This window comes from Lampetra planeri, chromosome 8, assembly GCF_965212315.1.
Source record: "Lampetra planeri chromosome 8, kcLamPlan1.2.h2, whole genome shotgun sequence".
NCBI classification, from domain to species: Eukaryota; Metazoa; Chordata; class Hyperoartia; order Petromyzontiformes; family Petromyzontidae; genus Lampetra; species Lampetra planeri.
The window spans coordinates 11,985,096-12,005,608 of record NC_136114.1 but is presented as its reverse complement, the minus strand read 5'-3'; the positions used below and the strand labels follow the sequence as shown (position 1 = coordinate 12,005,608).

Below are 20,513 nucleotides of genomic sequence, written 5' to 3'. Positions count from 1 at the left end.
GGGCGCTGTGCAAGCATCAGGAGCTTGGCCTGCCACGTGCAACCGGCTCCGGCTCTGAGAGCAACGCCGGGAACCACAGTGTCGTTTGACCCGTTGACGTTCTCGCAAAGTAGGCTACGGGCAACCTGACTTAGAATAAGAACGTCGGTTATTTACACAGGAAAAGCTCGCCGAGGCTCAACACTATTTACCCAGGAGGGTCCTGCTACTTTGCGATGTTTAGGCCAATTTTGTTTATCGGCGTTTGGCTTCGTGTGGGAGGAGACCGGAGAATGTGGTCCATGCGCAGACACGACCCTGCGTGGAAACCACAGAATATAGGGAGAGCGTTACGGATCTTTATACATTTCCAGCTGAGAAGGGACAGCCATAGGCAGAAGAGAAAGGTTTTGAGCATGGATTTGATCGGAGGCAGGGATTTGGGAGCACACGTGGTCAGTGTGGAGGAAGATCCAGAGCAAGTGGCAGCAGCAGAGAATAAGCAACATCCCATTGAGGTGTTTGAGATAATTCCTTGTCACTGGAGCAGAGAGTACATGGAGGGGAGTAGAGTGAGATCAGAGTGGGAAGAGGTAGGAGAGTGCGTGGAGGGGAGCAGAGTGGGATGAGATGTAGGAGAGTGGGTCGAGGGGAGTAGAGTGAGATGAGAGTGGGGAGAGGTAGGAGAGTGCGTGGAGGGGAGCAGAGTGGGAATAGAGTGGAGAGATGTAGGAGAGTCTGTGGTGGGGAGCAGAGTGGGATGAGATGTAGGAGAGTGGGTGGAGGGGAGTAGAGTGAGATTACAGAGGGGAGATGTAGGAGAGTGCGTGGAGGGGAGTAGAGTGAGATGAGAGTAGAGAGATGTAGGAGAGTGGGTGGAGGGGAGTAGAGTGAGATGACAGAGGGGAGATGTAGGAGAGTGCGTGGAGGGGAGTAGAGTGAGATTACAGAGGGGAGATGTAGGAGAGTGTGTGGAGGGGAGTAGAGTGAGATGAGAGTAGAGAGATGTAGGAGAGTGGGTGGAGGGGAGTAGAGTGAGATGACAGGGGAGAGGTAGGAGAGTGCGTGGAGGGGAGTAGAGTGAGATGACAGAGGGGAGATGTAGGAGAGTGCGTGGAGGGGAGTAGAGTGAGATGACAGGGGAGAGGTAGGAGAGTGCGTGGAGGGGAGTAGAGTGAGATGACAGAGGGGAGATGTAGGAGAGTGCGTGGAGGGGAGTAGAGTGAGATGACAGGGGAGAGGTAGGAGAGTGCGTGGTGGAGGGGAGTAGAGTGAGAGGGGTATGTAGTGATAACTCAATGCAGCATCTTGAACGTAATCATGTACAAGTGGGAAATCTGCGTTGGAAGTGACGGAGGTGGAAGCAGAGAGCAAGGGAAACCTCACTCCCATCATCATTAACACCGCCTATCGCCACACACGCGTTACCCCGCAGCTGAACGCAGCGTACATTTTTGCGATAAGACGGTGTTAATGGTGATAGGCGTGACGTGTTTACGATGGGTCTTGAGTGGTTGTGGTGGTGGTGGAGGGGTACGTTTACAAGCTCCTGTCGCGCCGAGCGGAGGCCGGTTATTCGATTTTGGAAACTTTGCTCGGATCGCGGCTGTGGCCGGGAGAAGAGGGCGCAGGAAGGATAGAAGGACGTGGGGGACGTTTTCTTCCATTGCCAGGGGCAGACCCATAGATTGTTGGTGGTGCCGCGGTGGCGAGATGCTATACGGGAGACATCTTAGCTTCGATCCTGACGCTGACGCCTGTATATTTGGAGTTTGCATGTCTCTCATCCCCGTGGTCGCGTGGATTTTTCTCCGTGTCCTCCGGTTTTTCCCCATCATTTAGAATCAACGTGTGTTTTAGAGTATCTGGCTGCTATGAATATCCACATCACAATAAGCCAATTCGTGCAGCTATCATTTGTGGCCAGGTCGCTTCTGAAGAAGAGCTATAAAGCTCAGTGCGCTTTACTTGTTTGAAAATAAAAATGTTTAAGGTTTGGTTTTTAATTTCTCACCGAAAATATTCCCCCGTCGCATGCGCAGACGAGAGTATGTGGCACGTGGCCAGTTGCCACAGCTATAACGGGAGATGGTATACTGGATGTGGTGGCTGATATTGTGGTTTTAAACAGTCAGCCGTTTTGGTCAACAAAATTGATGGCATATTTCTTATTATCGAAGTATATCACATGTAATATTCGTCAATCATGATTCATTCATTTCATCAAACAACAAATACGCTCATTACTAATTCTGGGAAACGTTCTCGGACAGCGATTGTCCACCTCTGGTTGACCGGCGGGACGGTCACCGTGAACTCTCGGGCGCGATGTTTCGCGGACCACTGTGCATCACTAATTGGGTTGCTCGGTCAATGGCCAGGGTCAACGGCGGCGTGGTGTATTCCACAAATATGCCCGACTGTGAGGGCGGGCACAAGCCGGCGTGAGTAGGTTAAACGTTTAAGGGCACCACGGGGTGACCAGCCCCTCCCCACCCAACCCTACCCCTCCCACCCCCCACCCAGCCCCTCCCCACCCTCCCCTCCCTCTCTCCCTCCCTCCCACCCAGCCCCTCTCCACCCTCCCCTCCCCACCCAGCCCCACCCTCCCCACCCAGCCCCTCCCCACCCTCCCCTCCCCACCCAGCCCCTCCCTGCACGACGGACGGACACAATAATCCCCTGTGGGCTGGTGTAACCAGGAGGTTCCTACCAGTACCAGCAGATTAACTGAGCCCGTTGGTGCACGTGGTGGAACATTGCCACTTTGGCAAGGGCGAGCTGGGTAAAGAGGGGCGAGCGAGCTGGGTAGTCTCTGCAGCAGATTCCACGGACCGCTTCCACTCATTTATTGGCTGGAAACATCATCATCATAATAATAATAAAAATAATACAGGGTGTCCATAAAGTCCTCGTCTATTTTTATTGAAACAAAAGCATTTTAGGGTAAATTATGCCACCATATCATCGCAGGTATATTCGTGAATAACGCTAAAGATTTGATTCTACGTAAGCTCCGCCAGTGCCTCTGCACAGGTGCAATGACAGCTGCATTGCGGAAGACATTTTGCAGCATCTGTGGAGTTATTTTTGTAACCGCCGCCCCCCTGCATTACCGATGTCGTAAATTGTGCACGTCTGTAACTCTTGTGTGATGCACCTCCTGACTTGATGAAGCCCCCCCCGTGCAAAGAAACCCTCAAAGGCGTTAAATGTGGAGATGGAGCCGTCCAGGGCCTGTTGCCACCGCGTCCAATCCAGCGATTTAGAAAGCTTTCACTCAGTTACTCGCGACACGACGTTTGCGTAATGACAAGGAACCCCCTCCCCCTCTCCCCCCCCCCCCACGTTATTGAAAGTGTTACTACCATTACACGTGCCGACTTCAGCAGTGTTTTCTTGCTGTGGTTGTCCAACCTGATGACGATTGCTCGTGTTGCGATCGACACGTCGTGATCTATTATTTTTCTACCTACGTGACTTTACCGAAAGAGCCAAAGAGTGTGGATTCCGGCAGTCACGAAAGCTTCCAATCAAGATATACTATTCGTCCGATAAATAGATACGGGCTTCACGGACACCCTGTCGGACCGCTGAGCTCTGGCCATTGATGACTCCTGCTCACCGCCTGGCTGCTCTCGTCTGCGGTTCCTCCTCGCCCCGAGTTCCGAGTTGACATCGTAAATTCTAGATTTGAAGCTTTCGTGACTGCAAGGATTCATATTCTTAGGTTTTTTCGGTAAAGTCACGTAGGTAAAAAAATTCAAATTAATAAAAGTAAAATTTAAATAAAATAAAAATCACGACGTTTCGGAGGCAACACAAGCTTCCGTCTTCAGGTGGAACCGTCACAGCACGATTGCTGTATCAAGTGAGAGAAATTCCAAGAAAACAGTCCTTGTATATATACTGGTTGAGGGTGGGAGGAGCCAAGGTAGGCCCTGATTTTTTAATTACATCATCCGCACCTAGTTTACACAACAAAGGCTCGTTCCTAACAGCGTGCTTCATCCGCACCGAACCTCACAAAAATGATACCCAGGGCCTACCTTGGCTCCTCCCACCCTCAACCAGTATATATACAAGGACTGTTTTCTTGGAATTTCTCTCACTTGATACGGCAATCGTGCTGTGACGGTTCCACCTGAAGACGGAGGCTTGTGTTGACATCACAAAGTCCGTTCGTCATGTCCCCCGCGGCCTCCCGGCCACCGGTGCCGCTCGGAAACCACCGACCGACCGCCTACGACGGCCGTCCGGCCGCACGTCCTCCCGCTTGCATCGCCGCTCGGAGTGTCAGCGGCCGCCACCGCCGACATCTGCTGAGGCCTCGAACCTCCTGCCGCAAGGACGGTTATCCGTGCCCCTTTCACGCTTCGGCCGTTACGATTACGCCGGGGAAATTCCGAAGCAACTCCCGGCGCGGCTCCGCGTCGCCGGGGAAGGGGGGTGGGGGATGGCTCAGCTGTCGCGCCGAATCGGGAGCGCTCCGAGGGAGCTTTAGGGATTTGTCGAGCATGCCTCGGTTAAACCTCGCCGGCAAACAAATTGGCGCGTCGGCGCACGCTGGAATATAAACGACTCCAAAAATCGACGTCGTCGCGTCCGTTGTTAGAAAACACCTCGTGATGGGAGAATTTACAGTGAGGCTAGAGTTTTGGTCCATAATCCCCTTCTGTTTTTATTTTCATCATCATCATGATCAATCACCACTATCATAAGTCATTATCAATCCACTGCTGGATGAAGGTCTCACCAAAGCCGTTGCACTGCCAGACATGCGACCGATGTGGAAGAGCAGGCCAATGTAGACCCTCTAGAGGGGCTCTCTGCAACTCTGTCTAGTGGAGGCCCTTCTGCCAGCAGCGGCGTGAGCCAGCATTTGCAGGGGCTGCACCTCTACCTCTTAAAGCACCCGGATGCCACCGCATCTCACGATGCTCAACAAAACAAGTGGCAACGTGACCACAGGTGCATCGCGGAAGAAAAGAGATGTGTAAGGGTTGACTCGGCCCATCATCACCCCTCCAGGGGCCGATACAATTAATCACCAGTTTGTGCGGAAGTCAACAATGGGTTTTTCCTGTGGATAGACTCGTCCTTGGCCAGAGGAACATGGAATTTCAACCGCTGTCTCGGGGCCGTAGACGGCAGGTTAACAGTGCTCTTCGGAGCAGGAATTCACTGTGGCGTCATCTCCTGCGATTGATCAGCGGAAGGTGTTCGTACGGAAGGTTGTGCGTATGGAGGAGCCACGAGGGGGCGGGGGGGAGGTCGAAACGCTCCACCTTTTTGCCTTCGTCGGTGATGGAGATACTGTGCCGTGGATTATTTTTTTTCTCATCATCATCCTCCTCCTCCTAAAAATGGACCACAAAAGTGCGTTCGTGTTACCGTAATCTCCGGAGCATAAAGACGCTTTGGAAAGTAAGACGCCCCCCCGACTCCTCCACCCCCCCGAACTGGGGCCCGGTGTCGACAGCGCGATACAGTTTTGGTGGCGCACGCACGCAGCTACCAGACGCACGACCACCCTTCCACTTTACATTTCAGCATGAAAAACAAGTGCATCTTTGACAACTCGGAGCAATACGATAATTAGACAACAAGGCGTGCGCGCGTGTGTAATTACCGTATTGCTTTGGTTGCACGTGGCTTTCGGACACAAACGCCACCAAAACAAGACTCCACTGAACAAAGCATGCAAATCACATACGGGATACTAAACATACGGCACCGCGTGCACTTCAATACAGTAATACCGTCGTCACCTCCGATGACCGTCTGGAATGCTCTTCCTTCCGATATTAGGAAGCCGCTGGAGCTACGCACTTCTACATCATCATCATCTAGATTGAAAAACTAATTTCTTTAGAACTGCTTTTTGTGTGGTTAGTTTGTTGTCCTTCCCCCGCACCTCCGATGAGCTCGGTTGTCTACGTACGGCGCGAAAGAAGTTGAACACACAATCTGTGTACGTACGTCAGACATTATCTATCCACTCCTGGGTGAAACCCAAGCTGAGCCGAACGCTGTCCGTCTCAGTCCGGCGATGGGGTGGTTGGCACGTGAACTGATCACCATCACCACCACCACCACCATCACCACCACGGGGGTGGTTATTGTTTCTCTCCTTCGACTGCCATTCCGTCACCAGCCTTGCCCACCGGTCGTTCGTAACCTCCTCGTGACGCGCCCTGCCAAGGCCCATGCTCTCTACTTAACACACAAGGTCAACTGCTCTGCACGATTTATATTTAAGCAAATGAGTCTTTACTCTTTGGTTCTTTCGGTAAAGTCACTTGGGTATAAAATAAAATAAATCACCGACGTGACTTTACCGAAAGAACCAAAGAGTTTGAATTCCTTCAGTCACGAAAGCTTCAAATCAAGATCAAATTACTCTTACTCGGTGCACGTTTAAGAGTTTTAAATAGATTGCGTTTTGTATGATTACCATTCGGTGACGCCATAATTATTTCAACTCGTACGTATTATTTTCCGGCTCTCTCGCCGTTACGGTGATGGGAGTTGGTAGTTATATAACTCACCTACAGGACCGCGTAGATAGAACGCGTGTTTATTTTTACCTGCTGTGATTTGAAGGTGCAAGGCTTTCTATTCTGGGTGTGGGCGTCTGGGGTGTACGGATGCCTCGGTGGTGTCGCGGTTATCACTCTGCCCTACGAAGCCGGCTGGCCCGAGTTCGATTCCCGCTCACGGCCAACGCCAGCGACGATTATCTGAACCCCCCCCCTAGGTCGACTCAGCCTCAAATTAGTACCTGGTGTGGTGTGTAAAACATCGCTACTAGGGAAACAAAGGCGGCCAGGCTTGGTGCTGGCCACCCACCCCCTCGTGTGCCGTTCCAGCCTTCACAGGTGCTCGCTAACAGCACTTGTCCCAACATTCTGTGAAGGCTATATGGGGGATGTTTGTCTACCGTCATCTCCTCCACCACCATCATAATATACCGCTTACCACCACCACCACGTCTTTTTTCTCCACCGTAACTACCACCCCTGTTCACCTTCACCATCATCACCACCACCATTACCCCTGCCTACTACTACCATCATCACCACAACCACCACCCCTGTCCACCATCATCAAAACTACAACCGCCACCACTTCCCCCACCATCAACCTCTGCCAACACCACCTCCTCATCAACCTCCGCCACCGCTCCCTGTTCACCTTGCCTCTCCCCCCCCCATCCCCCTTCACCTCCCCCGGCAGCCCAAGATCATATGGTTCAAGAACAAGGTGAACCTGCAGGAGGACCCGCGCTACCGCATGTTCGGGCACCAGGGCGTGTGCACGCTGGAGATCCGCAAGCCCGGCCCGTACGACGGCGGCGTCTACACCTGCCGCGCCGTCAACTCGCTCGGTGAGGCCGAGGCCGAGTGCAAGCTGGAGGTCAAAGGTGAGGCGGAGCTGTGGCGGTGGTGGCGTCTGGGAGATGGTCGCTCGCGTGGTTGGAACTCCGCGGGAGGGGGGCGGTGGAGAACGGGGGCGGCGCGGGGTTTGCCGAGCGTGAGCTGGATGTGTGGGGGCCGGTGCATTGGCCGATGTTGCCATTGTCGTCGTCATTGTCATCGTCATCACATTATCAGTCATCTTTATCATCGTCGTCATTATCATCACTGTCATCATCGTCATGACCGTTATATCTACTGTCATCGTCATCACCGTCATCATCGTCGCCTTCACCATCACCATCGCCAGCATCGTAATTGTCACTGCTGTCAATCGCCATCATCCTTACCGTCATCATCACCATCATCATCATCATGGTCGTCGTCATCATCATCACTGTGTTGTGATATGACTTATTGTCTTACGTACCGCTGTTATTGATGTTTAACGCTGCATTTCTACCTTAACGATCACAACTTAATGGAATAACTCTCAAGCACATTCCTTTGCTGATGTCTGTGTCCATGATGTTTTGCACCTGCTCTTGTCATCACGCGATGTGACAAAGACTCCGTTTACAGCTCCCGCAGAGGAGTTCACGACAAACCCTGTATTCGCGAACAACCTGCAGAACGAGATGCCACAGAACTACTTCTTAGAGCCCTTCAATTAACCCTTTTTTCCACACTAGGTACTTCATCACGTACCCCGCTATGTTGACGCTCCTCGCAACACAGTGACGCATCCAGAATGTTTCATTCCCAGGGCGAGATTGCAGCCAAGTCGAGGGCAGCACCGACTATTTTTTTCCGCGCTGCTTACTTTTTTATTTCACGCAATCATTGGTGACCGAGTTGAGGCCGCCACTTGTCTTGCTGTGGAGAACCCGGTTTGATCGTGAAAACCCCACACGCACGTCAACAACACTGCCTGAACGAGGGGAAAAAACTATATAATCGCCAAAGTTTTGGGCAATGGGTGGAATGCAGAAGGGTCGTTTCCCATAACGTCGCTCATTTCATACATTCTTTTTGTTATTCTTTTAAAGCCGCGTTGCTGACGAGTGTGTGTTGTTGTTCATCTTCCCTGTGCACCGCAAACAACTCAGCAGCAGCACCACCACCACCATGACCAAATCATTGATCAGTTTAACCCACGGGTGGCTAGATCCTAGATTCAAACTCGAACTCTGACCCCGGAGCCGCCAGGCCTCATCTCGGTCAACGTTTGCGTAACGGCCGGCCCGTGGATGGCGTGGTGCCGGTAGTGCTCTCCACCTCGCATCCGCGCCTGCGGGTGACAACGGGCAGTCTTACTGATGAGAATTTCAGTGGCACAGCGGAGAGGCACTGCCCTGTGGGCCAGTGGTGGACCGTGGCACAGCCTGTTCCCCCAGGGTCGAGATGTGTGCGCACTCGTGATAAACCTCGGCGATAAGAGTTGCGCGTTTATAAATGCCTTACTTACTAAATACAACGTGCAGAAACGATGCGGAAGACAGTATATGCGGATAAAAAAAATCTATATTTTTTTTTAAATCAAAGTTGCCGAACAACGGGACCAAGGGGCCCAATACGGCGTGTGGCCAGCGAAAGACAAAACCGAGGGGCTAAAAACGGTGCTCCACACCACGCTCACTTCCTTCTGTCCACTGCATTTGAGCTCTCCGGACGCTGTCTGAAGATCACGTGGACATACCACGTCTTTTATATTGTTTAATTAAGCAAGACATTGATTCGTCGTGGGTGCATTCATCATTTTTTTTCCGGATGAGCTGTTCCACAACGCCCATGCCAATAATTAGCGGCGGTAATCGGTAGATAAATACATTTGGTATTTGCGCAATTCTTATAGTACAAAGGCTATCATCACAAGATGATCACAAGATGATAGCCTTTGGCACACAGAAGGTCGATCCCGGACCCTGACGATGCCTGTTGTATATTTGTAGTCCGTGCGCTCTCTCTCTCTCTCTCTCCCTCCGTGGCAGTCGCGTGGATAGTTTTTCCTGGGGGCCTCCGGTTTTGCCCTCCACATTTAGAAACAACACGCGTTTGGTTGTTGTATAATAATAAACACGCGTTTATTATTATTTTGGCCGCTACTATAAACCCCCAAATGCGATGGTGATGATATCGCCACTATTGACGAGCTATCAACGAGTAGCACAGATTGCCTCTGAAAAACATATCTAATAGCTCACCGGAGGTTGACCCGGTGAATAAAATAGCTTAGTTTTGTTCAATCTTAATTTTGGAGCTTTCGTGACTGCAGTAATTATTCTTTGGTTCTTTCGGTTAAGTCACGTCTAAAGATAAAATAATAAATTAAATAATAATAGCATATTACGACGTTTCGATTGCAACACAAGCAATCATCATCAGGCATAAAAGAAATAGCAACAAAAATCTAACTAGAAAACTATAGACAGACATACAAGCAGACAGTTTTCTAGTTAGATTTTTGTTGCTATTTCTTTTATGCCTGATGATGATTGCTTGTGTTGCAATCGAAACGTCGTAATATGCTATTATTTAATTTATTATTTTATCTTTAGACGTGACTTAACCGAAAGAACCAAAGAAGAATAACTTAGTTTTGTTGTTGTTGTTGTTGTTTTTGCTTTGTAAGCATTAACAAGAACGATTGCCACCTTGGGCCGACTTGCAGAGCTGGAGGTGCCCACTTTGGCAACGGCAGCAGCAGCAGGAGTCACGTGCAGCGGCAGGGCACACGCTGTCCTGAGCACAATGACTCCGGCGTTGATCTCCCCGGCGGGTCGCTTGTTGACAGCCGCGATGCTTTGCGCGACGCGTCCCGGGAGCTACAAACTAAAAATACACCCCTCTCGCTACCTTTGCGGTGGTGCGCGTTTGTTCGATGCAGCGCACGCACGCACAGGGATATTCGTGGCGCGCGCTGTATCGTTGAATGCAATGTATTGAAGATCGGCTGAGTGGACGTTATTATATAACGATTATCTCACTGGCAAGCAGCGATTAATCTTAGCCGGGGCAGTCCAGTACGACGTGCGAAAGGGATTATTTTGGGGCGCCTCATCCACGTGGCCTTGTTTTGTCCTGACGCCGCTCTAAAAGGCGTGCGATGCTGTGCCTCTACACGCAGGCATAGATGCTGCAACGATATGGGATTAAGCGGATTATTGTGGAGAGGCGCACCTTGCGTTCCTTCGTAATAGTGCCTCACTCCCAAACCAATCCCTGCGCTACAACCCCGTCGACCTAGCATCGTTCCGGAAAACACCGAGCGAGAAAGTGAGCGCCGGTTTAGAAGGGGGAGTAAAAGGAGGGGGAGCCGGAAACACAAAAGTACGGCAAAACGACAGCAGCGACAACGGTTGAAAGTGACATCTTTTAATCGCCATCGCTAACGTCGGCCCCCGGGATGACGACCTCCCCCCCCCCCCCCCGAAGACGTCGCCGTCTCTCTCGCTCCGGCGACGCGAAGATTGTCCAGCGCCTGCAGCACGAGCCGATCCCATCTCCTGGGAAAGCCAGAGGGGAACGCAAGCTCGAGTCGGGCACCACGCATGCAGCGCGCGCACAGGAAAGTTCGCGAAGGGACAAAATTACTCTTTGGTTCTTTCGGTAAAGTCACGACTTTACCGAAAGAACCAAAGAGTAATTCCTGCAGTCACGAATGCTCCAAATTAAGTAAGGGACAAAATGATACAGAAACCTGAAATAATAATTTAATTAATTTAAAACGTCGTGGTTTTTCTTTTTCTTTTTCTATCTACGTGACTTTACCGAAAGAACCAAAGAATAATAATAATTTAAATTTTCACTGCATCCATCCGGGCCATGTTAGTTAGCCCTTGAGCCGATGGTTCCCAAAATGCCTCATTGTGACCAACGAGCGTGAGGAATGCTGTCAATGATTGTCTTCGTTTAATCTCCAAATGAGAGCTACTGCACGATGGCCAGCGTGTTGTCTTGGGAAGAGGCCGCAGTATGCTTGGCAGGGAACATCTTTTCAGGCGGGATTTAAAAAAAAAACCCTAATGTGAGATGAAACATCCATGGAAGTGCGATTAGAATCGAGGCAGCTTTCCGGTCACGGTGGGACACTGCCTGTATGTGGACACTGCACGAATGGCAACACGCTGTCCATATGGGGTGACACTGTCGACTGGCAGTATTTGCCACCCCGGGTGACAAATACTGCCCCCCCTCCCCTCCTGACTCGTGCACTAATTTATTGAAACACGTGACGGGTCAAGATGCGGGTTGGCCGGAGGGATAGGGTTGTGTGTGGGGAGGGTGTGGGGGGGGGAGGCGCGTCAACTTGCTAAGTGGCCGCTAAAGCGCATTGGCCGAGGCGGCAGTTGTTCGACGTGGCCCATCTGTTTGGGCACCGCGTGTGGCGCACATTCCTTACCTTGCATGGGCGTCCCCGCGGGCAGCCTTGGTGCCACTCCGGGCCTCGGCGTAAACGTCGGGATAAAAGTCGGGCGCCGAGAATAGAAGTTGCGTGCGTGCGTGCGCGCGGTTTCCGTGCCCCGCGTCGGTGCGAGTGTGCCGTCACCGGACTCCCCGGGGGGGGACCCTGACGACTTTGTCTCCTCCGAGGCCGGACCACCTTCACTTGCCCCCCCCCCCTCCCACCTTTAAGCCGGGTCCACACCTGAGTGATCAGTTGCACGTGGCAACTCTGTTGCGTGTGGACGTCTATGCAACCGGTTGCTCGCAGCCGAAGCGGATTCTACGTCCAAGCGTCGATCCGCTCGGCGATGACTACCGATGTGTTTCATCACGTGACACATTTACGACATCGACTGGTTTATAAAATCCTGAACCTGCTGTTTAATGTCCTTGTTTTTCGTCAATGCTGGCGCAGGTGTGGACAAAGCAATTGCAGGCGATGATTAGGTTTGCGGCTTTTTCACTTTCACAAAAGCCTTGACCCCCCCTCCCTCCCCCCAAAGGTGATGGAGGCATCCGAGGTGTCATGTATTGAGAGCAGATATGGAATATTAATCGATTTTGTTGTTGTATGTGCCGGCCTTTTGTATGTTGGGTAATTTAATTATCGAGTTATTCACAGGTGTAGATCGGCGTGGTGCTCGTATGTAAACAATAATGGGATGTCGTTACGTCGTGATTTCGTGCTGTGTTTGTTCGTCGCGGGTAATATAATTGTAAAACGCCCAATGAAGCGGGACTGAGACCAATTTAATCACAGGCGGCTGAAACGTGGATCCGAACCACAGGCTCTCAGGATTATCCAGCTCGGCGCTCGGACCCTCCGTGTCACCCGAACGCCCTCGGGCCACAAATCCTTAAAATGGCCCATGTCCTCGGCTTGCTCTCCATTTCCCCATCGCGCCGTTGGCGCTACCGGCACCACGCAATCCACGGGCCGGCCGTTACGCAAACGTTGACCGAGATGAGGCCAGGCGGCCCCGGGGTCAGAGTCCTAATAAAGCGCGTCCTGTCGATGCGGTCCTGCCTGGCCACGTGCTCCGTGCCTCCCCCCACCCCCTTCTCGTCGGTCGCGATCTGCTCGTCCGTCTGCCACGATCGCGACGTCGTTCTGGACCAAACGTGGAGGGCGATTCGCGGGTTGTTGTTATTGTTGTTGATTTTTTTTTTGTCGTGAGCCGAAATACGCGCTTTGTCATTTCACCGGACCCAGTGTTTCTCGGACTCAAAGTCCTTCTAAGCTGTCACACTTCGTCCTTCCGAGTTTACTTTGTCGTTGCACGCAGCACGCGCCTGATGATTGCTAAACACGTCCCAACGTGCACACGCATACACACCAGGTCTCTCTCTGAATTTCAATCAGTGCTCTCCATATCACCTGGGACATGGACGCACACACAAACATACAGTCTCTGTACGCGCTTACACAAACACACACGTGCACACACACGTAGACACACATGTACAAAGACAAAGATCCCCCATATAGTCTTAACAGACTGTTGAATCAACACGTACACACACTGCATATCTCGCCTCGGAATTACTACTTCGACACGTACACACAAGATCGACCGACTGCTGACGAATGCTACAGTTCGGAAATCATCAGGCGTGTGCACGAGTGTGATGGCTTCGTTTATATTTGAAAGGGAGGGGGGGGTGGTGAATTGGTCATCATCAGAGAGGCACCCCCGAGGTTGGCCGCGATGAAAGGCGGCTGGGAAACGCAGAAACGTACCGTGATTGTGTTGCACAATCGGCGCAGGAAACGAGCAAACGCGTTGCCGGCGGTGGTTCTGTGCACACAGGACTGGCGCGACGTGTCTCTTCCCGTACCTTGATTCCTGCGTAATTGCATACAAATGCGACGTTTGTATACAACGTGGTATTCTTGGAAAGGTCGTCCATTCTTTGCTATCGTCGCCGTTTTCAAACACTGCCTTTCATAGCTTACCAAATGTGTCGAAGCAAATTATTTTGGCAATAGCCCGTCTTCGGATCAATAACCTTTTTTTTACGTAAAATAACCAAATACTTCATTCATTACCCCAGGGAGGCCTCGTTTAAGTCCCAAGGCACTAATTGGCTGTGGCAACTGGTCACGTGATGCCTACTCCCGTCTGCACATGCGACCGGGAAATTTTTTCGGTGATGAGTTAACAACTAAATTGTAAACATTTGTTTTTATTTAAACCAGATAAGGCTCACTGAGCTTATAAAGCTCTTTTTTTCCAGAAGCGACCTGACTAAAAATGATAGCTCAAGGAAGCGGCTCATCGCCACGTGGAAATTCATAGCAGCCAAAATACTCTCGTCATGCCGTGTTCCTAAAGGTGGAGGAAAACCCAGTGGCACCGGAGAAAATTCCACGCGGCCAAACATACAGCAGGCGTCAGGGTCGGAATCGAACCCACGACCTCCTGTATACCAGGCGAGGTAGTTAACATCTCGGCACCCTGAGCAGGTGGTAGTAGTAGCAGTGAACTCGGAAGCACGTCAATTCCCGACTACATTTGGTGCGTACGTTTATATCCCGTCATGCAGCAGGGTTTGTTCGCTGTCATAGCCGTGCGGAAATATGTTGTGACCTGTGCTTTTCATTCCACAGCCAAAACACGAACCGCAACACACACACACGCGCGCAATTGACAGTGATGATATGCTGTATGTTTTAATATACACGTACAGATGCTGCAGTGTATTGTGGTAGGCACATGCATTTCGATTGCCTATGCATTTCCCATTGGCTGGTGATGCATTGCCGACGGTGCGTGTGCTGTGACAAACGTATTCTCAGGTTTTTTCGGTAAAGGCACGTAAGTAAAAAATTAAAATTAATAAAAGTAAAATAAAATTTAAATAAAATAAAAATCACGACGTTTCGGAGGCAACACAAGCTTCCGTCTTCAGGTGGAACCGTCACAGCACGATAACTGTATCACTTGATTTTATTGTAATTTTATTTTACTTTTATTAATTTGAATTTTTTTACCTACGTGACTTTACCGAAAAAACCTAAGAATATGAATCCTTGCAGTCACGAAAGCTTCAAATCTAGAATGTGACAAACGTGTCAACGTGGAGACTGAATGGGCAGTGGCAGGGACGCTTGGCTTGGCTGCATTGAAGGCAGAACTCGTCACCGTATTCTCCGTGGCGCTGGCTGCGGTGTGTAAAGACGCACTCCAAATCATTGTGCCTGCTCACAGCAGGGTTGATCTCGGCTCTTGCGCGTGTCCACGGATTGTTCTGACGGCACGCCCGTTGACTCTTGCGAGCGAGAGTCGAAAGCGTTCGATTCTCGCTTTGCTTGATTCGATGCGTGCCTGTGTCGCGAGGAGAATCTACGCAACGAGCGTGAGAGACGGAGTTCGATCGATGATTTGACGAATCTTTACCTGCCAAGGAATCTGCGTTCAAATTATTTTGGACCTATGAAGGTGATCGCTTTAAGTGACCCCCCCCCTCCCGGTGGTAGTGAGCAGCAATAAATAATCGTTAAATTATAGAAGTTCCTCTACCCCCAGCGTGCCCGTGCCAAGCCGCGATGCCCACACCCTGCCTATTCAGTGCGCTCTGCGCTGCGGGACTGTGATGTTCCCTCTCCCATGAGCTTTCGGGTCGTACCGTGCGTCGATTTGCAACGATGTCCGACGTTTCGCTCCACACGTGCCGGACGAAGACGCTCCCACCAGCAGCACGTGCGGAGCGAGCCGTCTGGCATTGCGCTTCCGAACAACGCCGTGGCACGACCCCGAAAGCTCATGGGAGAACTGCACGGCAGAGCCGTGGAAACCTACGCTGTGGTGATCGCTCGCTGACCATCTCAACATCTGCCTACCCCTACCCCTCTCCCCGCTCCCTTCCATCCGCCTCTGCAACCGCGACCATTCCTGCTCCGCCGTTGCCGCTCACCCGCTCGCAATCCCACTCCCCCGCCCGCCCGCCCGCTCGCTCGATTCATCGCCCGACCGCTCGCCCGCCCGCCCGCCCGCCCGCTCGCTCTCATCGCGCCGCCGTCCGTTCTGCACGACAGTGGCCCAGGAATTGGCGCGCGGCTAAGTGGCGCCGCGCGCACCACAAGGTAAGCGCTCGCACAACAACTATAACAACAAACACCCGTTTGGATTGACTGCATGATCTCACGCGCGGGCACGCACGCAGATGTGGCGCTGGGTAACTCGTCCGAGGTGCGATGAGCTCGAAGGCGAACGATGAGTGTTGAGAGGACCGTTTGTTCACGTTAGAATTGCGGACGGACAGCGTCTCCACACAGTCACGCTCTGCTAAAATCAACCTATCGCTGCGCCACAAACCTAGGGGGGGCCCTAAGCTCGACTCCCGGCTATGGCTCCCGTCAGTGGCAAGTGATATCCGAATCGGTTCTGGCCCTCCCCAAGTTTGACTCGGCCTTAAGTGAGCACCTGGTGTCGTACCGAAACGTCGGCACTAGGGAAGCGGTGGCACCTCACGTGCTGTGTCGGCCTTAGCAGGTGCTCGCCAACACAACCCCTGAAGTCTGAAAGGCTGCACAGGCGATCGTTGTTTTGTGGATGTGACACCCACCTACTGGCCAGACGTGCACACAAGGGGATGTCCAGCGACGAGGTGTATGCGACATGCATAGAGCGTATGCAATGACAAACAACTGGAGGGCGCACATGGCTAGTAATCATAATAATGATGCCCTGTATTTACCCAGGAAAGCCCCCACTGAGTGACAGGAATCATGTTCTGGAGGGTTCTGCTCCATTGGGAGATGTTCCATCCAACCGCATTCACGACCCTTTTTGCTTCACGTGGGGAGGAACGCCGAGTTATCCGGAGGATGAAGAAGAAAAAAACCCCACGCACGAGGGGACAAGACTGAAAGATGCACGTGGATCGAATCCCACAATCGATTTTACCCGACCGCCGCCACCTCCCGCTGGCTACCTGCTCGCAGGCCCACCCACCCACCCACCCTCGCCTCCAAATCTCTGCGTGATCCACCAACCCTTGCCTGGGAAGCGCCGGGTCGCAGCGGCGCACGAACACCACCACCACCAAGCCCGACGAGGGTTGGGGCTTGACGAAGAACAAACTTGATCTTCTTGGTACTTTCGGTAAAGTCACGTAAAAGGGAAATAATAAAAAAATTAAACTAAAACATAATAAAATAATTCTCACGACGTTTCGGCCACAACGCAAGCAGCCGTCCTCAGGTGAAGAACACGTCTGTTGTAAAAGACAGCGTCTGGTTGTAATTACCGGTGAAACGTCAGACGCTGTCTTTCCGACAGACCTGTTCTTCACCTGAGGACGGCTGCTTGCGTTGTGGCCGAAACGTCGTGGGAATTATTTTATTATGTTTATTTGTATTATTTCCCTTCTACGTGACTTTACCGAAAGAACCAAGAAGATGAATCCCTGCAGTCACGAAAGCTTTAAATCTAAAAACAAACTTGATGTGTAGGGGGTGGGTGGGGACCCACCCGCTCTCCGGCATTCTGACGGGAGCTGGGCGGCTGGCACTCGGCGCATCGCTCGGAGGCTGCACGCGGCGCGATAAATCCCACCAAGGGGTGCAGTTTATCCCACCAAATTGCCGATATATTAATTACATCGCATCGCGGTTTCAGCGGCACTCCCGAGTCAAAAATAGAGGGCTCATTAGGCCTGTCCGGCGACAGTCCCCACCCCCCCCCCCCACAGCCACCTCCCCCGGTACAATGTCAAGCGCGGTACGGGGTTCGCTAACCGCGCTGGGTTGGCCTGCCGTCGCAAATAGAGACGTCGCATGACTACGGAAGGCTCGGTGCCAGGGCTGCGTCTTCCTCGGGTGTTCTGTCCCCACCGTGCGCTCTGCGAAATTCTCCCCCCCCCTCCTCTCTCTCTCTCTCCCCTAACGTCTGTGAGTGCACAAGGGGACATCGAGCCAAAATGTAATGGATCATCAGGCCCGAGTATAATCAGCGGCGCAAGGCTCGATATGGGACACGTGTCAATTATGTGTGGTATGCTTTAATGTGCGGGGTGTCGGGGGGGTGAGCAGCTCGCTGGCGCAGTGGTTAGTTTGCGTGCCGCGCTATGAACCTTGGCGACCCGGAGTTCGATCCCCGGCCATGGCTGAGAGTAGTGGCGAGCGATATCTGCGCCTTCCCCGTGGGTCGACTCAACCTTAAAAGATTATCTGGTACAGTTGCGTAAACATGAGCACTGGGGAGACAAAGGCGGAAAGACGTGGCGCTGGCTGCATCACTTTCTCCGGCCTTCATAGGTGCCACCCAGCCACCTCAATATGGTCAAGTCTGTTCCGCCGTTTCCAGTGCCACGGTCCGGTCCAACGTTTTGCTTTTGCCCTGCATCCTTCCGTTTGTCCGTCTGTCCCTTTGTTGTTCCATCCCTCCGTTTGTCCGTCCGCCCGTCCGCCCCTCTGCCTCGTAGGCACGCCCAGCCTGCTCTCCCTCATGCTGCTGGGGATGCCGATCACCTACGGCGATCTCGACGATGACATCTTGACCCTGGAGTTGCCCGCCAAGCTGGGAGTCTGATGGGGGCAGATCCGCCCACGACGATCCTGCACCGCACAGCAAAAGAACCGCAACACACAGCCATGAAGGCCGACTTCACTTTTTTTTTTATTTTACCCCAAAACCCCAGTTTTAATCCAGACACGCCCTAATTGATGCGTGAAAAATCCCATTATCTCTTTGCCTGAACGTTTGCACGGATGAGAGGAGTCAAATCGGAAGTGGCACAAAATACATCCGTTCATCCGAGCCTTTGCGTGGATGATTAGCCCAGATCTGTCCCCTGGAAGAAATGAATCCTTCCTGTCGTCGCCTCAATGGGGGGGATAAAAAGGAGCAAATGAATTCAGACAATGAGGATCTGTCCCTCGGAGGCACCCCCTCCCACCCACATTAAAGTGGATTAGAGAAGGGTCAACACTTAGGAAAGTGGTGTAGGTTATTATTCTGGTCAACCTTATCTACGCACGTATCAACTCGACTTGAATGCGTTTAAACTCAATGTTAATGGCACTACTTAAAACCGTTGATGTACTCGGAGAGTACCTGATTGGCTTTCAACTGCTGGATGAAGACCTTCACATTTTTCCAAAAAGCATTCCATCCTGAACAAGGATGAGCCGGAGATGATTTTGGAAAAGTGAATTTTGGTGATGCGGTGAATTTGATGATGCGGTGCGGAGGCTGTCTGTATTACCTAATCACGCTGCACTTATTGCCTTTATAGGACACACGTACACGTTTTCTTGAGACTCCTGTTTTTCTCAGATGCATGAGGAGGAGCTGGATGGCACAAACTATGCATGTTGACGCACGGTAGCGAACGTGGCACCCTCAAATGTTATTTATTTTATTTTAGATAAATGTTCTTCTTTCTGGTAAGAAGGCAGAGCACGAGATGAAAAGGGAACGACTGGGCCACACAGTACAATCAATAGATCACGAAATAGAATTGCCTTGCATGTTTATGACTGCATGCTTAGCAAATTAAGAACAAGACATAAACATCCATAAGAGGGTTTTTTTTGGGTTAGATAGCGTAACAATAATGTCGTTAAACCCGCCACCACCAAACCCACAATATTTTGTGGGTTTACTCCTCAACACACAAGCGGTGTGCTGACCTAGTAACTAATTGGCATGTTTTGTTTACGTGGCAAACTTTACCAATTGGCTGTGTCAGGTGCTGGCGGGTTTAACGACGCATTTATATTTACGCCATCTAACAAAAAAACATATTATGGATCACAGAGATTTGTAGGACTCTTCCTCTATTGGGTTTTAATTCTAAGATGTTTTCAGCCAATTTTTGAGTCATCCATATTTCTGTACATTTTCAACGTCGCATACCATACTTGCTGGGGGACTACGGTATAGACGGATATGCAAATGAGGTCGTATTACAGAACATGTATAGCAAATGACTGCTAAGACCGCCGTGTACCAACGCCGCACTGAGTGTGGGCGGTTAATTGGTCGGGTAGGATCTGTGACGCTTAGGTATGCGTCCTGAATTACATGCGGCCCTCTAACCCCAACTTTAACAACAACATATTTGACACGAAACATTTTGCTGCCAGCGTCACTCTCACTGGAATCCGAAGAGTAATGAATCGGATTAAAAAGCACTCGGCTTGTTTGAAATTAAGCACTCTGATCGCGTAACTCGCCGACTTGCAACTCAACCGCTTGATCGAATTAAATTGTATTCACTGTGTCCCAAAATTCATTTATTCGGGGGTGGGGGGGTGGGGGGTGTGTGGGGACAACTACGTTAAGGCACGTACAGGTATGTTTTTTGTTTAATCCTGGTCGCTCGTATGATATTAGTTATTGTTGGGTAGGACATAAACCAGTGTTTGTCCGCCCTATCAATATGTCTGCACTTGTAATTCAAATAAGGGACACTTTCTCACGTGCAAAACAAAACCCACATCGAATAGGAAAACCCCCAGTAACTGTGTGTGTGATGCAGGCTGCTACTGCAGTGCGTGCGCATGTATCGAGAGCAAAAGCGACAAAGTGCGGCCAATCCAAGGCACGTGGTCAGAAGGTGTGCCTCGTCTGGGATGAGGATTGCCTGGCGCTTGTACGTTTCATTCGTCCGATGCTACGTGATACACAGCGGCAATAAACGTATTTGAAACACGTGAAA

The 20,513-nt window shown here is 51.3% G+C and overlaps 1 protein-coding gene across 5 annotated transcripts in view; it reads left to right on the top strand.

Annotated features, from left to right (window-relative positions):
- Window positions 1-20,513, top strand: part of MYBPC1 (myosin binding protein C1) — an 87,693-nt gene extending 67,180 nt beyond the window's left edge. For all 5 annotated transcript variants that reach the window (XM_078597048.1, XM_078597047.1, XM_078597046.1 and 2 more), the window contains 3 exons: window positions 7,219-7,405; window positions 15,883-15,930; window positions 18,273-20,513. In XM_078597048.1, coding sequence (XP_078453174.1) covers window positions 7,219-7,405; window positions 15,883-15,908 — 213 coding nt within the window. In that variant the 3' untranslated portion in view covers window positions 15,909-15,930; window positions 18,273-20,513. The remainder of the gene's footprint in view (window positions 1-7,218; window positions 7,406-15,882; window positions 15,931-18,272) is intronic.